This window comes from Trichosurus vulpecula, chromosome 2 (genome assembly GCF_011100635.1).
Source record: "Trichosurus vulpecula isolate mTriVul1 chromosome 2, mTriVul1.pri, whole genome shotgun sequence".
Classification (NCBI taxonomy): domain Eukaryota; kingdom Metazoa; phylum Chordata; class Mammalia; order Diprotodontia; family Phalangeridae; genus Trichosurus; species Trichosurus vulpecula.
Window position 1 is genome coordinate 12,547,519 of NC_050574.1, and position 23,817 is coordinate 12,571,335.

Consider the following 23,817-nt stretch of genomic DNA (forward strand, 5'->3'; position numbering starts at 1 on the left):
ACTCTGTAATTTTTGTAATTCTGAAAATTTTCTGAAAGGATGTGCTATTGCTGAAAAAATTCTCACATATCACCTTCCCTTGGTTTCTCTAAAACATCAATTTTCTGAAGGTACAAAAGGAATGAGTTGTCACTAGGGGTTTCCCCTATTTGTTTCACAGATATTGTTATTCTTTAATATGACATTTCTTATGATTCCTAAAAGATGAGCTGTGACTGAAGGTTTTCCCACATTCATTACATTCTAAAGGTTTCTCTCCAGTATGAATTCTCTTATGTTCTGTAAGACTTGTTGGATAACTGAAGGCTTTCCCACATTCATTACATTCAAAGGGTTTCTCTCCAGTATGAATCCTCTTGTGTAGAGTAAGTTGTCTTTTCTCTCTGAAGGCTTTCCCACACTGATTACAATCAAAGGGTTTCTCTCCAGTATGAAGTCTTTGATGTGTCCTAAGGTTTGAGCTATTGCTGAAGGCTTTCCCACATTCATTACATTTAAAGGGTTTCTCTCCTGTATGAAGCCTCCAATGCATCATAAGGTTTGAACTATTACTGAAAGCTTTCCCACATTCTTTACATTCAAAAGGTTTTTCTTCTGTATGAATTCTCTTATGAGCTGTAAGACCTATCCTGTGGCGGAAGGCTTTTCCACACACATTACACTCAAGAGGCTTCTCTCCAGTATGAATTCTCTTGTGTTCAGTAAGACTCGCTATGTAGCTAAAGGCTTTTCCACATTCATGACATTCAAAGGGTTTCTCTCCTGTATGAATTCTCATATGTTCATTAAGTCTTCCTCTTTCTATGAAGGCTTTCCCACATTCACTACATGCAAATGGTTTTTCTCCTGTGTGAATCCTCTGATGTTTCATAAGTGATGAGCTTCTGATAAAGGATTTCCCACATTCACTACATTCAAACTTTTTCTCTCCTGTATGAATTCTCCAATGAAGCTTCAAAGATGATCGGCTACTGAAGGCTTTCTTACATTCATTACATTCAAAGGACTTTTCTCCAGTATGTGTTAATTGATGCGTCCTAAGTGTTGAGCTTTGGCTGAAGGCTTTTCCACATTCACTACATTCAAAAGGTTTCTCTCCTGTATGAATTCTCTGATGTTCAGTAAGACTAGTGGTATAGCTAAAGGCCTTTCCACATTCATTACATTCAAAAGGTTTCTCTCCAGTATGAATTCTCATGTGTTCTGTAAGTCTTCCTCGTTCTATGAAGGCTTTCCCACACTCAGTACAGGAAAAGGGTTTCTCTCCAGTATGAGTTCTCTGATGCTTTCTAAGTGTTGAACTTGCACTGAAGCATTTCCCACACTCATTGCACTTGTATCGTTTCTCTCCAGTATGAAGTCTCCGATGATATCTAAGGGATGAGCTGTGGCTGAAGGCTTTTCCACATTCGTTGCATTCAAAGGGTTTCTCTCCAGTATGAATTCTTTTATGTTCAGTAAGTCTTACTTTCTCTATGAAAGCTTTCCCACACTCACTGCACACATAGGGTTTCTCACCTGTATGAATTTTTTGGTGGCCTTTAAGTGATGTGCTTCTACTGAAAGATTTCCCACATTCATTACATTCATGTCGGTTTTCTCCAGTATGAAACCTACAATGATCTCTAAGGGATGAGATGTAGCTAAAGGTCTTTCCACATTCTTTACATTGAAATGGCTTCTCACCTGTGTGAATTCTTTTATGTGCAGTAAGTTTTCCACTCTCTATGAAGGCTTTCCCACACAGATTACACACAAAGGGTTTCTCCCCAGTATGAATTATCTGATGCCTCCTAAGTGCTGAGCTTTGTCTGAAGGCTTTCCCACACTCTTTACATTCAAAAGGTTTCTCTCCTGTGTGAATTCTCTTATGTTCAGTAAGACTTATTGAGTATCTGAAAGCTTTTCCACACTCATGACAAACAAAGGGTTTCTCTCCAGTATGAATTCTCTTATGTACATTCAGTTTTGCCCTCTGAATGAAGGCTTTCCCACACTCACTGCACACAAAGGGTCTCTCTCCAGTATGAAGTCTTAGATGTCCTTTAAGCGACGACCTGGTGCTAAACGCCTTCCCACATTCACTACATTCACATGTTTTTTTCCCAGTAAGTTTTCTATGATATTGAATAAGATCTGAATGGTAACTGAAGGATTTCCTGTATTTATTGGACTTAGAAAGTTTCTTGCCAGAGATTTTATGACATTTGAGAATGCTCGAATACTGTTTAGAGGTCTTTGCACTTCCTCCATACCCATGGAAACTTTTTCCTGAGGCAGTTCTCTGCTGTGGAACAGGTAATGAAGCTGAACTGAGACTTTTCCCAAATATGCTGCTTTCATGGATGACTGTCATTTTCTTAGACTTTCTTTGCTGGCTACCCTTCTGCCTCTGTAACTTGACATCACATTCCCAGTCATCTCCCAATATGGCATTACAAGATCTATCCTTTGTGAGTATTTCTTTGGATGTTTCTCCCAGAGAAACAGCATGCTTCGGAACTGATTCTGTGATTTTACGCCTAGTATTCTGAATAAGAGAATCTAAAGAAAACAACAAAAAAAAGTTACTAAAGTCTTTCCCACATTCTTTACATTCAAACAACTTCTGTATGAATTCTCTTATGAGGCGTAAGACCTATTGTGTGCTAGAAGGCTCTTCCACTCACATTACATTCAAGGGCTTCACTGCTCCCTAAAAGGCAAAATATAAATTGCTTTCCAGGAAGGAAAAAGAACATTGATTTGAAAACTACAGAACAAATATAGTTTGAGATAAATGATGCTCAACCAGCTGACTGCTTTAAACAAAGGCTAATTCAACAAAGCTAAATGAATGTCATTTGCCTACATTTTCTCTCTTGGTTTCTCCTTTTACCTAAAACATGTATTACATTCACAGTCTTCTATCCCCTTAGAATAATTGTTGGTGATCAGCAACAACAACAACAAATTTAATTTTCAGAAAGGGGAAACAGGTCGATTCTACGAATTATGGACTGGCAAATCTGATGTCAATTTCTCACCAAATCCTAGTTTTAAAAAGATGAATGATTTTTTAAGTACTGAGAAAATAAAGCAGTGCCCAGTAGGAACTAGCAAGGGTTCAATAAAAACAAGATGCGCCAAAACCCCCAAATTTCTCATTTCCCTTTAATAATAAAATTTTATAAATAATTGATTAAGTGATAACAGATCCTTTGGCCTTTCAGATTTTGGCAACATTTTCATCAAAATCTTTCAAGATGTCACTGTGGCAATGTGGACAAAATGATGATTTGTCTGTCAAGTTATAATCCAGCAAGATTAATGAGCACAATGTTAAAAATTCATTAAAAGACATGGTGTCTGACTCAGAGAGAGTAACAATCCCACTGTACTGGCCACATTACACTGGAATTTCTGAATTCAGTACCACCCACGGAGTTGAACACTAAACAGTTGGAATGAGTGAAGAGGAATTTACCAGAATGGTGAAGAACTAGAAATGACATTGCTGGAGAAAGGGTAAATGAACTAGGAATGTGTAACCAGGAGAACAGAAGACTCAGAACTAGGACATGGCTATGTGAAAGTTTCTCATGAGGATTAAATACTGTCTTTTTTGATAAAGGACAAAACAAACAAAAGTCATAGGAAGGGAAGTTTTTATTTCAACATAAGGGAAGTTCACCATAATAATAAAAGTTGTGCAAAATGAAATTTGATGTGTTAAAAATTTGGGACCTCTTCCCTACTTCTTTTAAATCTTCAGAGGCTGGATGTCTACATGGCAGAGGTATTGTAGAGTGAATCCTTGCATTAGGTAAGAGGATGAAACAGATGATTTCCAAGGCCCCTTCCTACTCTGAGATTTCATTATTCTAAATCCTTTATGAGGCAGCAAGGTAAAGCAGTAGACAGATGGGCCTGGAGTCAGGAAGACTGAGTTCAAATCTGGCTTCAAACACTTACTAGCTGTGTGATCCTAAGCAAGTCCCTTAAGCTCTCTGCCTCAGTTTCCTTAACTGTAAAATGGGGTTTTTACTTCTCAGGTTGCTGTGAGGATCAAATGAGATAATATAATTTGTAAAGCACTTAGCATAGTGCCTGGTAAATTAACAGACACTTAATAAATGTTTATTCCTTCCCTCCCTTTTTTCCACCACTGGAGCATGTCTGAAGGTTAGGAGAAAGCAAAAATTGTGGCACAGTGGATTAGTACCGAATCTGATGTTGCAAGTTCTGGATTTAAGCCCCAATTCTGCCATTTATGAGCAATGTGACTACGGAAAAGAATTTAATATTTTCAGCAATATTTTTGTAGTAGCAAACTGATAGAAACAAAGAGTGCCCATCAATTGGGGAATGGCTGAATTCTTACGGAACATGAATGAAATGGATTTTTTAAAACATTAAATATGTCTCACTTTTTAAAACAATCTGTCCTTAACACCAAAAATGGGTCATATACTAAACAGAATAGAAAAACATGGTTGCATATGAAATATCAAGTCTCTACTACATGTGCCTTACTTTTTAATGAATTTAACATGCTACTTTCAAAGCTGTCCTGCTTGTCTAGGCTTCCTTCTGAACTTCTGATTCTCTTTTCTGTATATTTCTCTTAACTACTACAATGATCTCCTTTTCTTTCTTTTCCTTTTTGCTTAAGAATTATTTTGCAGTAAGAAATAATGGCTTTGAAGAATTTAAGGAAACTTGGGGAGGATTTAAAGGAATTGAGACATCAGTAGAACCAGAAGAACGAGATACAAAATGATCACAAAAATGTAAAAAAAAAAAAGGAAACAACACTGAAAGATATGTCAGAGAAAATACAAGAACATAAGACCAAGAGCCAATCTTTAATGTGTACAGAACTGAACTGAACTAAGCATTCAAGAGGAGGAAACTATCACATAGGCAGGGCAATGAAGGATATAAGTAAAAAAAGTAAAATCAGAAAGGACAATAACTGCATTTTGTGAGACCTGGTATGAAACATGAAGTGACAATGACATCCAGAAAATAATTTACTAAAACAAAAAATTAAGGCATGTCAGAGACCTCATGTACTTCCTGGGTGAGGAGAGAGAAGGGCACATATTCACTCACCTAGATAAGAACTTCTGGGTACTTCTCCCTCAGGCATCCATGGCACTTCGCCTCTTTCTAGCTGGGAGATCACATCTGGTTGAGAACCTAAAAGCCCTACTCACAGAGAAATAAATGGGAAAAAGTGCCGAGAATAAAGAGGCAGCTCACATTTCAATCCCACAACTCTTTTCTCCTTAAGGAAAAGAGGACACAGTAGGTAGGGCAAGAGTGGGCTAGACTTAGGGCCTCTACAGGACACTATGCATTGTAATTTTAGGAAATATGGGGGGAGGATGGAGGGGCAGTGGTGGAAGAGGCCACAGGGGCTAGGGTAAGATTTGATTTAAGTTCATAAGGATCATTGGTTCATTTGACTCACTCATTGTTAAGCTAATGGGAAACTTTCACATCTTAAGGTATCTACCATGGACTATACAGGACAAGCTAAGACCTGGAAACCAGAGAATGAGGAAGATGTTGCCTTATGTGATGCACACTAGAGATACAAGCCTTCCAATTTTCTTTTTTAAAATTCTTCACTAGGTAAGAGAGAACAGAAATGTTTTGTTTACCCTAAAAAATTCAGGCAGCTCCCTCTATGACATGGGTTCCTGAACCACCCTGAAAACCAAACTAAAACTCAGCTGAGTGATTCAGATATTCCACAGCCAAAACTGAGCAAATGAGAATGCACAGACTGGCCCAGGGACTGATTCCCAGGGGAACACTTCCTTACCCAGGAAGACGAGGTTCTTATAGTTCTCCAACATCACATCCCTGTACATATCTCTCTGAGAAGGGTTCAGCTGCCTCCACTCCTCCTTGGTGAAGTCCACAGCCACGTCCTTGAATGTCAATGATTTCTGAAACACAAACATTTCTGCTCATCCAGGGCCAACCACATCCTATGGACCACAGAAGAGACATGAAGCTGGCAAAGTGGGCATAACAAGAGGTTGAGCAGGCACTAAGCATTTTAAATATTCCATGTCAAATATTTCCTCAAAATTGCTTCTTCTCCACACCAGAGACAATGTCTCACTTCAGACCACACTCTCCATCATGCTTTATTCCTGAACTCCCCCAAAACTCAAATTAACACCCCCAAACTGACCCATCTGTAGAATCAGGCATACAAGACTGACGCCTATTACCGTACCACACATAACTAATTTCTAAGAAGCTACATCATAGTAATCACTCTCCATCACTGATCCCCAAGTTTTGGGAAAAATGAGAAAACAGAGAAAAGCTGCATTTAAGGGCTGGGGGTGGGAGTGAGGGGGGGAATTCTCCCCTTATTCAATCAGTAATGTGGCCCTGCTCCCTCACCCAAACCACAGCTTTTCTCCTTCAAGGGCCCCCAGTCAAAGTGCAGAAAGACTGTCTTCCTTTGATGACCCTACAATGCACAGAACAATGAGGTAGGTGCTCAGGGAAGATACAAAGCCTGTCATGTGACACACCACAGGGGGAGGACACATACCACAATAACAAGAATATCAAGGGATTCACATGAAGAGCAATGGAGAGGTACAATGTTCATGGCTGGGCCACCTCGATTTTTTTTTACAAAGAATACGACTTCTAAATTAACAAATTTCAGATAAGTATGAAATCAAGGAGCTGAAAAGGACCCCAAGGCTGTCTAGCTCATTGCACACCTGAAAGGAAGTTCCCAACTATAACACATGTGGCATGTGGTCCTCTAGCCTGTGTGAAGACTTACACTGAGGAAATGCCCCTCACATCTTGAAGCAGTCCATTCCACTTTTGGACAGCTCTCACAGTAAGAAATTGGGCAGCTACATAGCACAGTGGATAGAGCATCGCTCTTGAAGTCCAGAAGGCTCATCTTCCTGAATTCAAATCTGGCCTCAGACACATACTAGCTGTGCGACCCTGGGCAAGTCACTTCACCCTGTTTGCCTCAGTTTCCTCATCTGTCAAATGAGCTGGAGAAGGAAATGACAAACCACTCCAGTATATCTGGCAAGAAAACCCCAAAATGGGATCATGAAGAGTTAGACACAACTGAAAAATGGCTGAACAACAAAAATTGTTAGAAAAATGTTTATGACATCCGAGCTAAATTTGTCTTTTTGCTACTTCCACCTATTGATCCTAGTCCCACCCTCTGGGCCCAAACAAAGCAAGTCAAATCCCTGTGACAGTCCTGCAAGCTATTTGAAGCCTGCTATCACCTCCCTCCAATCCCAACCCCCAACACACACACACACACACACACACACTCTCTCTCTCTCTCTCTCTCTCTCTCTCACACACACACACACACACACACACATGCATCTTCTTTTCTGCTGGCTAACCATCCACAGCTCCTTTAGCCTACTGCCATATAGTATGGACTCAAAGCCTTTCACCACCTGATTGCTCTCAAGCACATTTAGTGCTATGCCAGTCAAATTACAAGGGAGACCTTCACAGTTAGACAAAATAACATTTGGACAAATATATTGGAAGTATTGGAAGAATGAGGGCTTGGCCCTCCTGGACCTTAAACTATGACACAAAGCAATAATTACCAAAAACTATCTGGTACGGATGAAATGCAGAAAAGCAAATCAGTTCTAAAGACTTGAGAAGAAGGTTCATGGACAACAAACCAAAAGACCCCCCCCCAATGACTGGGAGAAGGGCACTTTATCCTAGACAGACAGGCTAGGAGACTCAGCTAGTAGACTGACCATTAAACTCACCATTAAAAAAAAAAAAACTACCGGAAAGCAGTCTGGCAGAAACTAGGTGTAGACCAACACTGCACACTACATAATAATACTGTGCTAAATGCTTTATAATTAAGGTCTTATTTGATCCTCACAACCACCTTGGGATGCAGGTCCTGTTATTACCCCCACTTTATAGATGAGGACACTGAGGCAAACAAAGGTAAGCAACATGCCAAGATGAGCTCCACATGGGTACATACTTTAGACAGAAAGGGTGACATCATAAACAAATAAGATAGAGGACCAAGGAAAAAATTACCTGTCAGATCTATAGATAAGGGAAGAGTATGTAACCAAAGACGAGAGATGATCACAGAAAGGTAAAATGGGATAATTCTGATTACATAAAAAGGTTTTGTACAAACAAAACCAATGCAACTAAAATTAGAAGAGAAGCAGGTAAATGGGGGAAAATCCTCTGTATTAAGTTTCTCTGATAAGAGTCTCATTTTCAAAATACATAAGGAATTAATTCAAATTTATAAGAGTCATTCACCAATTGATAAATGGTCAAAGGGCAGTTTTCAGCGGAAGAAGTCCAAGCTATTAATAGGCATATGAAATAATGTTCTAAATCGCTACTAATGACAGAAATGAAAATTAAAACAACCCTGAGGTTCTACTTCACACCCTTCAGATTGACAAAGCTGACAAAAAAGGAAAAATAACAAATGCTTAAGGAGCTATGGGAAACCAGCACAATAATAGTCCAGCCATTCTGGAAAGCAATTTGGAACTATGCCTCAAAATTTACTAAACTGTCTGTGCCCTTTGAACCAACAATACCTCTAGTAGGTCTATACCTCAAAGGCATAAAAGGAAACAAAAATATTTATTGCGATTCTTTTTGTGATAGCAAAGAACTAAAAATTGAAGGGAGATGCCCATCAACTGAGGAATGGTTAAACAAGTTATAATATATGAATGTGATGGAACATTATTGTGCTGTGGTGGTTGCAGAGACACCTGGGAAAACATGTATGAACTGATGCAGAATGAAGTAAGCAGAACTATGAGCTCAATTTATATAATTATTATAAAAACAAACAACTTTGAAAGACATAAGAGCTCTGGTTAACCCAATGACCCGCCATGATTCCTAAAGATTCATGATGGAACATGCTGCCCATATCCTGACAGAGAGGTAAACTTAGGGCACAGATGGAGACATATGTGTATGTATGTACATTTTTGGACATGGCCAATGTAAGAATTTGCCTTACATGGCAATTTATAGGAATTCATTTTTCTCTCTTTTGCAGGTGGATAGCTTAGATTTCTTCCCCTGAAAAAAAGAGGGAGGAGAAATAAAGCGGATTTCAGATAAATTGAAAAAAAATTTTATTTAAAGTTTTTAAAAAAAGAACAGTTGGCAAAAATGAAAAGCAATTTGGCAGATAATCTTAGCCCTACAACTTAGACTACGTAATGCATGCCTCATTAAGTCTGTTTCCTTCTGTTAGTTTCTAAGACTGTTTTGAGGAAATCAATTTTCAATCTATAATATACTGCATAACTATGATTTGACTGTCAGCTCCTCAAGAGCAAGGATTGTCTTCTGACTGTTTTTGCATCCCCAGCACTTTAGCACAGTGCCTGGCAAACAGCAGGCTCTTAATGAATTCTTACTATTATTATATACACTGAACCAAGAGGTCTAATGATCCTGAATTTTTTTTCTTTTTCCTGGCTTTCAGTTTTGTTCCTCATGCCTTTATTTTCAGTTTCAATCAGCAGTTATTAGTTTTCGAAAAACATGTGTGTGCATGATCCTGCTCATACCCTTCAAATGTCTCTTCTTAAAAGAGACAAGTGTCAAAGTTTGAAAGTGATTTCCACATAGGTTCAGAAAAGCATCTACAAAAGATGCAAGTAATGGACAACTAACACAAAAGCAGAACACGGTCCTAAAAGAATGCTGTCAGAAGGACTGTCTGAATGAACTCACCATTCAAGGAACTCTGCAGACTCCAAGCAGGATTTTTTCCATTATATTAAGATAAAGAATAGAATGGATTTAAAATGTTGTGGCTTTTATTCATAAGGTGGCATAAGACTGGATGACCACTTTGGAATTGTGATAGGAGATCTCTTGGGAGGTGGAAGGTCAAAAAGAAAAAGAAGGAATGAAATTAACCAAGAGGACTTCAAACCTGAGAAATTATGCCTCTAGTTTTAAAGCCTTTCACAGCATCTGGACAATAATCGCCTTTTGCTCTCAAGTGTAAAGTCTGCTTGGTTAATTTGATTCAGTCTGGCTTTGCTACCTGGCAAGATTCTTGAACATACCATTAAAGGGACGACTGGTTCATGAATGGAAGTGGTTACAACCAAAATCCAGTATGGCTCCCTCAAGATCAGGTCACACCAGACCCTGTGAACTTCCTTTGTCTTTTATTCTGTAAATGGGATTCTTGTTCACCAGCAGGATGATCCACATGGCCTGATGGCCTTTCCAACTCTGCGATTCTCAGAGAATTCAAGAGAAGAGTGCAGTGTTTGCCAATCTGCCTGGGCTTGTTTCCTACTGTTAAATCAGAGAGGTTGGATTCCCTTTGAGTAACACTCATGTAAAAACACTATCAATGTCCAGTCATCCATCAGAACAGCCACGGCTTTCTGGGGCTCAGATTCCTGGCTGAGTCATGATGGAATCGAGGACAAGAGAACAAAATACAGCCAAGGTCTAAAAGATGAGACAGCATTTCGGTGAAGAAAGCCTAACTCACCCGTGACCTGGCCGCCAGGAGCACGGAAGCCATCCTTTCTTCCTCCTCTCAGCTCTTGTCTTGAGGAAGGCCTGGATTTAGAGAAAGTAGAGCTATGAGACAAAAAAGAAGCCAGCAAAAGCAATTCTGCTTTGCAGCTCCCATACCGTCCAGGGCAGAATTACCAACATGCCAATGGGGTATGGAAGCTCCTGATGGACTTGAGAGACACCCCTCCCTATACTTCCCCCAAAATCAGAGCCAAGGGACTGAGCTCAAATCTGGCAACTAGAAAACAATGGTTCTGTTCCCACTGGAAACTAGGAAACACCGATTTCATCTCATAGCCTCACCGCACGGGCACCAGGACCCTCAGCATACAACTGTATCACATCTTCATAAGAAACACACGTCTCTCCAAGCCCTTCCCCTTCTCACAGCATGTGTGAAGAACAAATCTGCTGGACTCTTTAGAGAAAATTCTTTCACAATATGAGCCTCTATTTCCCACTGGAGTTAGTGTGAGAGGGAAAGGGCCTGAATCCGTGACTTCGCAAACACTGAGAAACGAGAAGCTAAGAGACACGTCCAGGGTAACAGAGGCAGTGTGCATCGGATGCACGACTTGATCAGGCTACTATATGGCGCAGTGGAGAGAGTTCTGGGCCTAGAGTTAGGAAGCCTGTGTTCGAATCCAGCCTCAGACACGTTTAGTAGGGGGTGTGTGTGAGAGAGGCTCTAGGCCAATCTCTTAACCTGCCTGTCTCAGTTTCCTCATCCGTAAGATGAGGATAGCACCAACCTCCCAGGAATCAAGTGAAGTAATTTTGTAAAGTGCTTTTGAAAACGTCATCATTGTTATCATTGAGCCCAGGTCTTCCTGGCTTTCCAAGGCCAGGACCTCTCTCTTCTAGACTCAGACGTACTTCACTTTACTGCACTGCACTTTACTGTGCTTTGCAGATAATGCATTTTGTACAAATTAAAGGGCTGTCTCCACTGAGTCGAGCAAATCTATTGGCCCCATTTTCCCAGCAGCACGTGCTCACACCGTGTCTGTGTCACATTTTGGTCATTCTTGCAATATTTCAAACTTCATCATCATATCTGTTTTGTGATCTGATCTGTGATCAGTGATCTTTGATGTTACTATAGTAATTGTTTTGGGGCACCGTGAATCATGCCCACATAAGGCAGGGAGCTTCATCGATAACTGTTGTGTTCTGCTTGCTCCACCGATTGGCCGCTCCCTCATCTCTCTCCCTGTTCCCTGAACCATGAAACACTGAAATCACGCCAATTAAGAACGCCACAATGGTCTCTAAGTGTTCAAACAAAAGGAAGGGCCCATCCCCTGGCAAACTTCAGTGTTGTCTTATTTTAAGAAACTGCCACAGCCACCCCAACATTCAGCAGCCACCACGCTGATCAGTCAGCGGCCATCAACACAGAGGCAAGGCCCTCCACCAGCAAAAGGATTAGGACTCTCTGAAGGCCCAGGTGATGGCTAGCATGTTTTAATTAAGGTAAGTGAGCTGCTCTTTTAGACATAATACTACTGCACACTTAATAGACGACCGTATAGTGTAAACGTAACTTCAGTATACACTAAGAAATCAAAAAATTTGTGTGACCCTTTTTATTGAAATCTTTGCTTTATTACGGTGATCTGGAAGTGAACTGGCCACATCTCCAAGGTACGCCTGTACACACTACTGCTTCTTTGTCCAGTCAGAACAGACTGGTGTAAATGGGACAGAACAAGGTGTAAACTGCCCTGGATTCTCGTTCCAGCTCCACTACTAACGAACCGCTGGACGCTGGAACTCTGATACTTGAATTCCACCTTGCCAAACAGGGGCTATGGCGATACCTGTCTGACCAACCCCACTGGCTCGCATGAAGGCAACACAAGGTAATGGATGGAAAAGTCTGGACAAATGAAAGTAATGGATGGCAGAAACCCCCAAAGTCAAGGCAGAAAACTGTGGAGGGAAGGGCTTGGGCCTGGGGGGTGGGGTGGGGAGGGAAGGAATGTGGAACAAAGGGTTAAGGCAAGTGAAGTGAAGGCACAACATCAGGATGGCACAGGGATGGCAGGAAGGTTGGGACCATAGCTTCTGGGAGGCAGAAGATAGGGTGAAGGGGAGGTTCCCACCTCTCCCTTCAGAGATCTCTTTTCCTCCTACAATACACTGTACAGATGACCTCTTTCCCTTCCCCCCAACCACACTGGTGTAATTCTCCCCTTTCACTGTTTCCTTGGGGTTCTCAATTTACCCCAGGCCTGTCAGCCAGGCTGGAGGGTCAGAAATAGCCAGCATTCAGAGCTCCATGATCTGTTCCTTCCCATCAACTTTGGCCCTGAAATCCCAAGGAAGGCCTTAAGGCAGGAAGGTCCTCTGTGATGGGCTGGATGAAGTAACTGCTAACTTCACAGTCCTGGAAAGCCACATTATGGGGATCCAAAAGCAAGGATTCTTTAGTGGGGGGTCTTCAATCAACTATGTCTCTAATGCCAGAGCAAGGAAGACTGAGGCCAGGGAAAGGGCCAGGATGCCCTTCAGGAAGGACCTAGAAGAGACATTCAGTGCTGTGGCAAGGCTCAAATGAGATTTTTGTAAAAGAGCTTTTAGCAGTGCCTGGAACGGAACAGGGGCTGAGTAAAACGTGCTTATTCCATTCCAGCTCTTGGCTCTGAACATTTTTACCAGCTGTGCCCCACATCTAGAATGGTCTGTCACCCCCTCCTCATCTCCACCTCCTGGCTTCTTTCAGGTCCCAGCAAAACTCCTACCTTCTGCCAGAGGTCTATCAATGCCAGCACACCCTGTTTATAGCTTGTTTGTACGTAGCTGTCTTCATGGGGTCTCACCCTTCACACTGGGAGTCCCTCAAGGGTAAGGACTGTCTTTTGCCTCTCTTTGTATCCCAATTGCTCAGCATAGTGCTTGGGGCACTTATTAAGTGTTTATTAACTGACTGTGGAGAATCTGTTCTCCATGCTAAGGATGGCAAGTTCTTAGGCACAAGGCAGAGTTCATCCCCTAGACTGAGCTGGAAGCCTTTTAACGTGGTGGTGGTGGTGGGGATGGGGATGGTGGTGGTGGGGATGGGGATGGTGGTGGGGGAGGGGGGTGGGGGTGGTGGTGATGATGAGGTGGTGGTGGTGATGGTGATGGTGGTGATGGGGTGGGTGATGGTTGGGGAGTGATGGTAATGGTGGTGATGGTGGGGGTAATGGTGGTGGTGGTGGTGGTGACGGTGGGGGTAATGGTGGTGGGGGTAATGGTGGTGGTGGTGATGGTGACGGTGGTGGTGGTGGTGGTGACGGTGGGGGTAATGGTGGTGGTGGTGGTGATGGTAATGGTGGTGGTGGCGATGGTGACGGTGGGGGTAATGGTGGTGGTGGTGGTGGTGGTGGTGGTGGTGGTGGTGGTAGCAGTAGCAGTAGTAGTAATGGTAGTACTGACACAGTGTTTTCACTTTACAAATATTATCTCCTTTGATGCTCACAACAGCAACTCTGGGAAGTAAGTGCTATTTTTATCCCCATTTTATGGACAGAAGTGACTTGCCCAGGGTCACACACGAAATCAGTGTCTGAGGCTATCAGATTATACTTATAAGTGCTGGAGAAAGGACTTTTAAACACAGATGTCTCCTGACATGAAGTACAACATTCTTCCCAACTAATCACAGAACACATATGTGTACAGGCATACCTTGGAGATAGTACCAGTTCCATTCCAGACCAGCACAATAAAGCGATTATTTCAATATAAAGGGTCACACAAATTTTTTGGTTTTTCAGTGTATGTAAAAGTTACGTTTACACTATACTGTGATCTATTAAGTGTGCAACAGCATTACGTCTAAAAGAATAACTTACATACCTTAATTTAAAAATGCTTTGTTGCTAAAAAAACAAAATGCCAACCATAACCCGAGCCTTCAGAGAGTCCTAGTCCTTTTGCTGGTGGAAGGCCTTGCCTCAGTGTCGCTGGCTGCTGACTGATCAGGGTAGGGTGGCTGTGGCAATTTCTTAAAATAAGACACAATGAAGTTTGCCACAGGGATTGATTCTTAGAAGTCATTGTAGAGTTATCAACCGGCCTGATGTCAATACTGTTGTGGCTCAGGAGGAGACAGAGAGATGAGGGAACAGCCCAGTCAGTGGAGCAACCAGAATACACCTAATATTTATCTTTTTATGTGGGCACAGTTCAAGGTGCCCCAAAACAACCACAATCGTAACATCACAGATCACTGTAACAGCTACAATAATTATAATAGTCTGAAGTATGACAAGAATTACCAAAAGATGACATGAGGTGAGCACATGCTGTCGGAAAAATGGTGCCAACAGATTTGCTTGACTCAGGGTGGCCACAAACCTTCAATTTGTTTAAAAAAAAAAAGGTAATACCTACAAAGTGCGATAGCTCTGAGGCATGCCTGTATAGCTGGGTGCACGCACTTCAAAAGGATTTGTGATTTCATCAAGACGGGCACTCCTGAGCTCAAACAACCAACGGCCTTCTGGCTGCCGCCCTGCCTCCGGCCTGTCTCCTCTCTAATTCATCAGCCTGACTTTCTTAACGCAGCAGCCCAAGCAGAAGGGACCATGTCACCACTCCCAAGCTCCAGTGGCTCCCTAGTACCTCCAGGATTAAGTTCACACTCCTCTGTTGGGCATTTAAAGCTCTCTGCAGCCTGGTCCCACTCTCCCTTTCAACCTTATCCCTCCTTCTTCCTCCCCTCCATAGACTGTACTGGTCTTGCACAGGACCCCATCTCCAGCCTCCAAGCCTTTCCCTGACACCCAGAATGCTCCCCCTACTCCAGGAATCACTGGTTTCCTTCAAGATGAAGCTCAAGAGCCACCTGGTCCTTCCCAGCTACTAGTGTTCCCTCCCCGGCCCCCTCCCCCACCCATTACCTAACCTCTGCTTTAGACAGCTAGCTGGTGCAGCTGCTTAGAGGACTCGGCCAGGAGTCAGGAAGACATGAGTTCAAATCTGGCCCCAGACACTTACTACCTGCGTGACCTTGGGCACACCACTTCACCCTGTTTGCCTCAGTTTTCTCATCTGTAAAATGAGCTGGAGAAGGAAACGACGAACCAAGAAAACCCCAAATGGGGTCAGGAAGAGTCCAACAAGACTGAAGGATTGGACTGAACTGAACAGCATCTGCATCCCAGGGCTGTTGTGAGGATGAAATGAAATCATATTTGTGAAGTGCTTAGCCCAGCACTGGCCTGTGGCAGACACTACATAAATGCCGGCTGTTCTCATGATAATTATTGTTGGTTTCTCTGTGCTTTATATACACCAGATGTGTACATCCTCTCCCCATAAGGGTTTAAGCACCTCGAAGGCAGAGAGTGTGTCACTTCTTCCCTAGCCCACAGTAGGCACTGCATAAATGCTGGTTGATCGACTGACGGTGGATGCTGGAGTGGCTCCTTTTGAATGGTCTCCCTGGGGCTCACAGGGCAGCTCATGGACCCGAGGTCTGGCTCAGGGCCTAGACTCCAAGGCTTCCTGATTGGGGGGAAGGAGGCACGCTCTGAGGGTGCAGCTCCAGGCCTTCTAGGCCCAGATGGGGCAAACACAAACAAGTACGGGGTGGGTGGGGCTCGAGCCAAGGATCCAAAGAAGAAATCCAAGGGGGAGAAGTGCAGTGAAGGGGAACAGCTGAAGAGACCAAAGAGGCTGGGCTGCAGAACCTCGCCTGCCCCTTCTCATTTTAACCAAGGAAGGTGGTGTGGAGCTGAGGGTACGGGACTCGTCCAAGGTAACAAGGATCTAAACAAAGCCGAGTCCTTCATGACCCCACGTGGGGTCTCCTTAGCCGAGATACTGGAGAGGTTGGCCATTGCCTTCATCGACTCAATTTACAGATGGGGAAACTGAGGCAAAATCGCACTGCTAGTGCCTGAGGCCAGATTTGAACGCAGGAGGATAACACTTGCTGGCTCCAGGCCCTCTCCCTACACCACCCAGTCCCCTATTTGACAAAGAAGCACACCCAAAAGCTGACCCCAGGGACGGAAGAGAGCAACAGCCAAGCAGAGCTCACCTCTCCCCTCCCCCTACCTCGGAGGTGGACCCCAGGCACCCCCAATCCCTGCTGGGAGAGGGGCTCAAGGCACCGTGGGGATGGGGTCTCTCCAGCCCCCGGGGATTAGGACGGCATGCTGGATTTGGGGACAGGCTAGGGCAATGCCTGTTCCCTCCCCTTCCTTGGGTCCTGGCCAGAGGTTCGGCCAGCCGGTTCCACAACACATTGAGCTCAGAACCCAAAGATAAAGAAAAAACAACATTCCCCAGGAAACACAGGCAAGGGGGAGGGGTCGCCATCCAGGGCCCAGAAGGCAGGAGTTGCAGGCACGGGGGAGGGGCAGCCGTGCAAAGGCGCGGAGGTGGGAGATGAGCCATGCACATAAGACCTCCCAGGGCAGCCCCCTCTAGACGCCCGCGGGCGCGCGCACGCAGGAGGCCTGGGGAGACGGGAGCGCGCACGCAGAGCCCGGCGTTACGCGGCAGCAACAGCGGCGGCGGCAGGGCGGGAGCCGTGATGCCCGTCTCCGGGCTCCGGCGCGCCCGCGTCTCGGGGTTACCACCTCCTGGTCCTCCCTGGAACACAGGCCTGCGCCTCAGGAGCCCCCTCGTCCCCCACTTCACATGTCTACACACATGCAAAACACCCCGGTCCCAGCCCAGGCAGAGCCTGCGTGTCCGCGCCTGCGCACTGACCCGCTCGCTCCTCGCTCGCTCCCTCCGAGCCGCCCCACGCACCAGGGCCCGACCTAGCCTCGATTTCACTGAATCTCCAAATGCCGCCTGGCCCCGAAACGCCACGGTCCGCAGTGGGCTGGTTGGCGCCGAGGGGCGGTGAGCAGCGCCGGCACGTTCCGAGGGATTCTGGGAAGTGGAGTCTGGTGTCTGCAGTGGATTCTGGGGAATGTAGTCCTCAGCCTAGCTCTGCTCAGGCGCACAGACCATGGACAGGGGAGGGGGAGGGGCATTGAGCACAGGCTACCTACCTGCCCAGCCTGTAGGACTGAGGTCCCTATCACTAATCTTGATCTGCTGTGGGATTGCTAGTCTTCATTTCCCAGAGGTCTCAGCGGTCCTCCTTTACAAACCAAGCCAGAAAACCAAACCAAAACAAAACCAAAAAAACCGCGTGGGCAGAATTTGCAACCCTGGGGCAAATCTGACCTGAGAATGAGTCTCTTTTCCCACACCTTCGTGGTCTCAGAAGTAAAGTTCCCTGCCCAGAGCGTGATTGTGCATTCTGTGAATCTGTGCCAAAAAAAAAAAAAAAGAAACCCCAGCCAATGCAGGGAAGCAACAAGTATTTATTAAGCATCTACTATATGCCAGGCACTGCACCAAGCTCTGGAATAAGGTGGTTATCTGAGACAGCTCCAAGAACTGGATGTGAGTGTGTGCAGGATTACGTGGGAGTGGCCTCCTGGACCTCTTAACCTTCAATCCCTCAGCCCCAGAGTCCATGTAACCACAGGACTGCCCTGGGCCCACCCTGTGGCCACTGGTGACCCCTGCCTGGGGACTCTCTGCAGGGTCTTGGGGCCCTGCTCAGCTTGAGAGTCCTTCTGACTAGCCCTCCTTAGATGTATCAAAGATGATCCCAAGGATAAACATTTCTTTTTTTTTTTGGAGGGGGGAAGGCAGGGCAATTGGGGTTAAGTGACTTGCCCAAGGTCACGTAGCTAGTAAATGTGTAAAGTGTCTAAGGCCGAATTTGAACTCAGGTCCTCCTGACTCCAGGGCTGGTGCTCTACTCACTGTCCCACCTAGCTGCCCCAAGGGTAAACATTTCAACTTGAAAGATACATCTGTGGGGTCAAAGGTCATCTCCCTCCCCAAGCCCAGAGCCCAGGAAAGCTCCCCAGGAGAGGAGGACTGCAGCCAAAAAGTTCAGTTAAATTTGATAAGCATTTATTAAATGACTTCTGTGTGCAGATCACTACATTAGCCAGGGGGCTCCTTAACAGCTACGCAGAGTCTCATCTGGCTACATCATAATATATTGTTAATGTATTTTTGTTTAATTTGAAGATCTTTCCCACCCATTAATAGGCCTATGAGCCCTGCTTGAGTCACATGGAAGCCTAACATGAGACTCTGGGTAGCCATTAAGGAGCACTCCCGGCTTTGAAAAACCCAAATGCTGGTGCTTCTCTCTGGTGACTATGTGTGTATTACTGTGGTCAGACAGTTGGAAGCCCTGTCTGTTGATTTGTGTTAATTCCTGCTTGTAATTTCTGTTTATGTTTTCTCTGAAGTTCAGGGTGCTGACTTTTTCCCCTGAACTAAGTGAATAATATATGTATGTTTGATTGAACTGAGATTGTAAACCCTTTTAAATTGCTTTCCTTTAGAGAAGCAGATCAAAGAACCTGTGCTAGTAGTCCTACTGTGTGCTGGTGTTATTGGCCTTACACCTCCACAGCAGCTTCTAGTAACATTGGTGTTATACCAGCTCATTTTACAGATGAAGAAACTGAGGCAAACAGGGTTAAGTGACTTGCCCAGAGTCACACAGCTAGTAAGTGTCTGAGATTGGATTTGAACTCAGGAAGGTGAGTCTTCCTAACTCCAAGGGTGCTCTATGCACTATGGCACCACCTAATTGCCCTACTGCTCTTTTCATGCCTACAGAGTAGTAATCCTTTCACAAATTGCTGAATGACTTTGGTAAGTTCAAACTTCCCTTATCTGAGGAATGTCAAAAAGTCTTCCCTTAATCCTATCATTGCATGATCCAGGTTTTAGCCAAGTGAGGTTAACATTAACAGAAAACAATTAAATATCTATGAGAAATGGCATAATAAAATGTAAACAAAAGGGAAAAGAAGTATAGGAATCCAACTGTCAAATGGGAGGAAAGAGAATATTTTTTCACAGATCATAGCTCTAGAGCTGGAAGGCACCTCAAAGATCACGTAGTTCAACCCCTTCATTTTACAGAAAAGGAAACTGAGAACTAAGGAGGTGAAGTAATTTGACCATCATTGGTAGGATTTGGACCCAGGTCCTCTGAGTGCTCTTTTCCACTGTAACAATCTCCACTAATTGTCTATGTTGCCGTTTAGCCCCAAACTTCCACGTAGCAGTAAACACCAAGGACCTGGAAAGAACCTACATCTTAGTAAAACTCAGCACTAAACTGACACAAGTAAACAAAAAGTGCTTAAAAATAACATAAGGATCCCCAATGTAGAAATGGTCAGAGTATATAAACAGGCAATTCTCAGGAAGGAATCCAAGCTATCTATTGTCATCTGAAAAGATGGCTCAAATCACATAAAAAACAAATATAATAAGGTTCTGCCTCACACTGTCCTAGCGATGATAATCCAAAAGGAAGAAGGGGATAATTGGAAGGGTTGGGGGAAGAAAAGCACAATAATGAATTTCGGGTGAGGTGTGAACTGGTCTTGCCATCCTGGAAGGCAGTTTGGATATATAGGTCCCTGAACTGGGTGGATCCTTTGTCCCAGTGGTACCACTAAGAGCCCCAGAGCCCAAGGACCTCAAAGACAGGAAAGTTCCCTACATTGTAGCACTTTTGTTGCAGCAAAGAACTAGAAACAAAATGTGTGCCCATTATTTGGGGAATGGTTGAATGAATAAATGAATGAAAAAGCATTTATTAAGCAGATTGAAGTGCTAAAGGTTGGGGATACAAATAGGAAAAGCAACACAGCCCCATTCAGAAAATGTTATGTCTTTCTCTTCATTAGTTGGCTAGGTTGAAATAGGGGGATCAAGGGAATTGACCCTGCCCAGCAGATTCAATGTAAATTTATTATTAGGATTAAGTGAGATCATTATAAAAGTGCCTGGCACATAGTAAGTGCCGTGTAAATGTTAGTTATTGTTCATTATTATTACTGTTGTTGTCTGGTCATTTCAGTTGTGTTCCATTCTATGTGATGCCATTTGGAGTTTTCTTGGCATAGATACTGGACTGGTTTGCCATTTCCTTCTCCAGCTCATTTTACAGTTGAGGAGACTGAAGCAAACAGGGTAAGTGACTTGCCCAGGGTCACACACCTAGTACGTGTCTGGCACTCTATCCACTGTGCCACCTAGCTGCCTCAATCATTATCATTATTAACTTCCACTTCCAAAGAATCTTTATAGTTCTGTTGTTTTTTATTTCTGTTTTTGCTTTGCTAATCTATCACTTTTTAAGTCACTTTACTGTTTAAATAAATCACAAATTGATCAGTAAGTAAAGTGTGTGCTCAGTTCCTTATCACCTCTCACCTGGACTATTGTCATACATAGTCTTCTAATTGGTGTCCCTGCCTCAAGTCTTTCCTCACTCCAATTCATCATCCTATTTGAAGCCAGGTTGTAAAGGCCATAGTTGGTGAAGGCCAAGCAGAGGAGTTGACGTTTGATACTAGAGGCAATAGGAAGCCACTGGAATTTACTGAATGTGGGGTGTGACATGGTCAGATCTATGCTTTACAAAAGTACTTTAGCAGCAATGTGGAAGACAGATTGGAAAGGCAGTAAAACTTGAAGCAGTGAGACCAACAGAAGGCTCTTGAAATAACTGAAGTAAGAGGTGATGAAGGCCTGACCAAGGATGGTTGCTGTGTGAGGAAAGAGTAGGGGATAGGTAAAAGCGATGTGGCGATAGAAATGACTAGACTAGGAGAATGATGGGATATGTGAGGTGAAGAAGGATGACACCAAGGTTGCAAATCCGGATGACTGGCAAGATCATGGTGCCCTCAACAGTAATAAAGAAGTTGGGGAATTTAGGGAGAAAGATAATGAGTTCCATTTTGGACACATTGAGTCTGAAAGACCTCCCCATCATCCAGTTCAAAATGTCCAAAAGGCCAGTAGTTAACACAGGACTGGAACTTAAAAGCCTGGAGGCTGGATCTGTAGATCTGGGAGACATATGCATAGAGATGCTAATAAACCCCTGGGAGATGATAATGTTACCAAATGAGAAAGGATAGAGAACTAAAGAGGGCCTTGGTCACAGCCCTGGGGTCACCCAGTTAGGAGGTAGGATGTGGAGGCTGATCTAACAAAGGAGACTAAGAAGGAGCAGTCAGACAGGTAGGGGGAGAACCAAGCAAGAATGTCATGAATGTCCAGAAAGGAGAGAGCATTCACAATTAGAGGGCCATCAACAGTGTATAAAATACTGCAATGTACCTCCAGCTGGTTAATTAGTTCCAGAACAGCCTGCTACTTCTGAAGACTGCAGAAAATGGGACAGGTCGGTTGAGTATAACCTGGCAGTGCCATTATATGTACCCTGTGTGCCTAGCCCATTCCACCTGTCCCAAAAGGGGAACTCTGAGGCCTGAAAACAGAAATGGATGGGGAAAGCTGAGGAAACTGATTCACTGAAGACTCCCTACTCTATTTTAATCAGTATCAATCAATTTGATATGATTATAAGTTCTGTATATTTGGCCCCAGAGCTGTAAGCTTCAGAAGGTAAGATCATTTGCATAATCATGGGAAGCTGGCTAGAGGCCCCCCACTCTTGTTTTTCCTTGTCATGGTGACTCAGCTACATGGAAAGTTCCCCAAAATTATTTTTGTACCTCCTGTGAGAGGTCAGTAAAAGTTAAGTTTCCACAGAATAATTAATTGTCAGCTTGAACAAGCAAGGGAGTGAAAAATTAACCACGGCAGGTGAGCCCAGCCAATCAGAAAACAACTAGTGGTTTTGTGAAAATCACACACCCAGGATGTTATCAGAACTGGCTTAAACCAGCCAGATAACAGGGTGGAAGACAGAATTGGGTCAAATCACTATGAGGCATGCTTAACTGGCTAATTGTATATTACCTCATACACCCACAGGGAGGAGTTTTCTACCATTTTTGAACATGGGATGTATGTTGGGGGCGGGGGGAGCATATCAAAGAGTGGCATGTAAGGGAGTGTAAGGAAGATTGTAACCTGGAAAAGGACAGAACCAATCCATTCTCTGGAGGGAGGTACTGTGCTGATGATGTGTCAAATTGACAGTATAAAGCTGGTTTTGCTTCTGTATTTAGTGCTTCCTCTTCCCAAAGAAGAGTGAAGCCCACTTCTGGCCAGAAATGTTTTTCCAATTCCTTTGGATTTTTCCATAATAAATTACCCTTGATACCTGAATATCAATGTCAAGCATGTTTCTAACACTCCAAACCATTCTCTCTTGTCCAACATAAGCAGGTGCCCATCTTATGACCATCGTATAATCACCTAATCAGTGGAGATGCCCTATGCTTCACCTATCTTATGACCACCTAGTCGGTAGAAATATTCCTTGCTTTGCCCAACTCATGATTCTGCTGATATACTGTTTTGCTTATTTTGGCCTATGCATCATAAGTCAACCAATGAAATTATTCTGCATCTTTGAAGTTTACGTATCTAACTCTATAAAAATAGGGCCCTGGAAGGAGGGGACATCATAGATAGTGAGGAAGATCTGAGGTTCACTTCATTAGAGGGGACCATGGACCCTTTAATAAAGTGTCATTGGCACAGAGCTCTGCCTTAGTTTCTCTTATTGTAGGTTGGATAATTTTTATCCCCACACAGCTTGGGAGGCTGTCCTCCAATGTTAAGCTTCTAGCTGCAAGAATCCCAGTCTTTTTTCATAGAATCTCAGACCCAAATGACTTAGTATGGTGGGTGTGGAAAGGATCTGTTGGAAAGAATCTCAGCAGCTATCTGTTCCAACCCATTCCTGAATGCAATTCCCATTGTAATGTACTGTAGTAGCAATTTTGATTTGAAGATCTTTGCCATCCATTAATAAGCCATGTGACCTGCTTACATCACAGGAAGCCTAAGACATGTGGTGGGAGGAGCTTCCTGACAGGAAAAGGAAGTTATGTCACAGAAAATGCTGAGGGGGGGGTGGAGAGTGGGGGGAAGATGTTACGGCTGCTGGTGGCTGCTAACAGCTGCCCTTGTGATGGTTAGAACTGAACAGGATGACTTAGCTGTACTGTGAGTTTGTTTTGGGGAAAACCCCAGCAGGGGGTCAGAGAGGTTTTGGGAGGGTGAGTTTCCAGGCTGTGATATGGTGTTTTAAGTTCCTTGCTGCTATGATAAAGTGGGCTGACTGGCTGTGGGAGCTGAACATTTGGTTATGGGATATTATTTTCTGGTGTCTGAATAAATGTTACACTTCTTTTACCTTCTTTATGGAGAGTCTCTCATACTTTACAATACAGAACTACATAGGCATATTCATGA

The 23,817-nt window shown here is 43.8% G+C and overlaps 1 protein-coding gene across 1 annotated transcript; it reads right to left on the reverse strand.

Annotated features, from left to right (window-relative positions):
• On the reverse strand, positions 1 to 17,379 carry LOC118835380 (zinc finger protein 420-like). The gene is made up of 5 exons (XM_036742569.1): positions 17,302 to 17,379; positions 10,559 to 10,629; positions 5,816 to 5,942; positions 5,098 to 5,193; positions 1 to 2,544 (listed from the first exon to the last, which is right to left on the reverse strand). The coding sequence occupies exons 2-5, from the start codon at positions 10,589 to 10,591 to the stop codon at positions 167 to 169; spliced, it is 2,634 nt and encodes an 877-aa protein (XP_036598464.1). The 5' UTR covers positions 10,592 to 10,629; positions 17,302 to 17,379; the 3' UTR covers positions 1 to 166.
• Between the last annotated feature and the right edge of the window lie 6,438 nt (positions 17,380 to 23,817).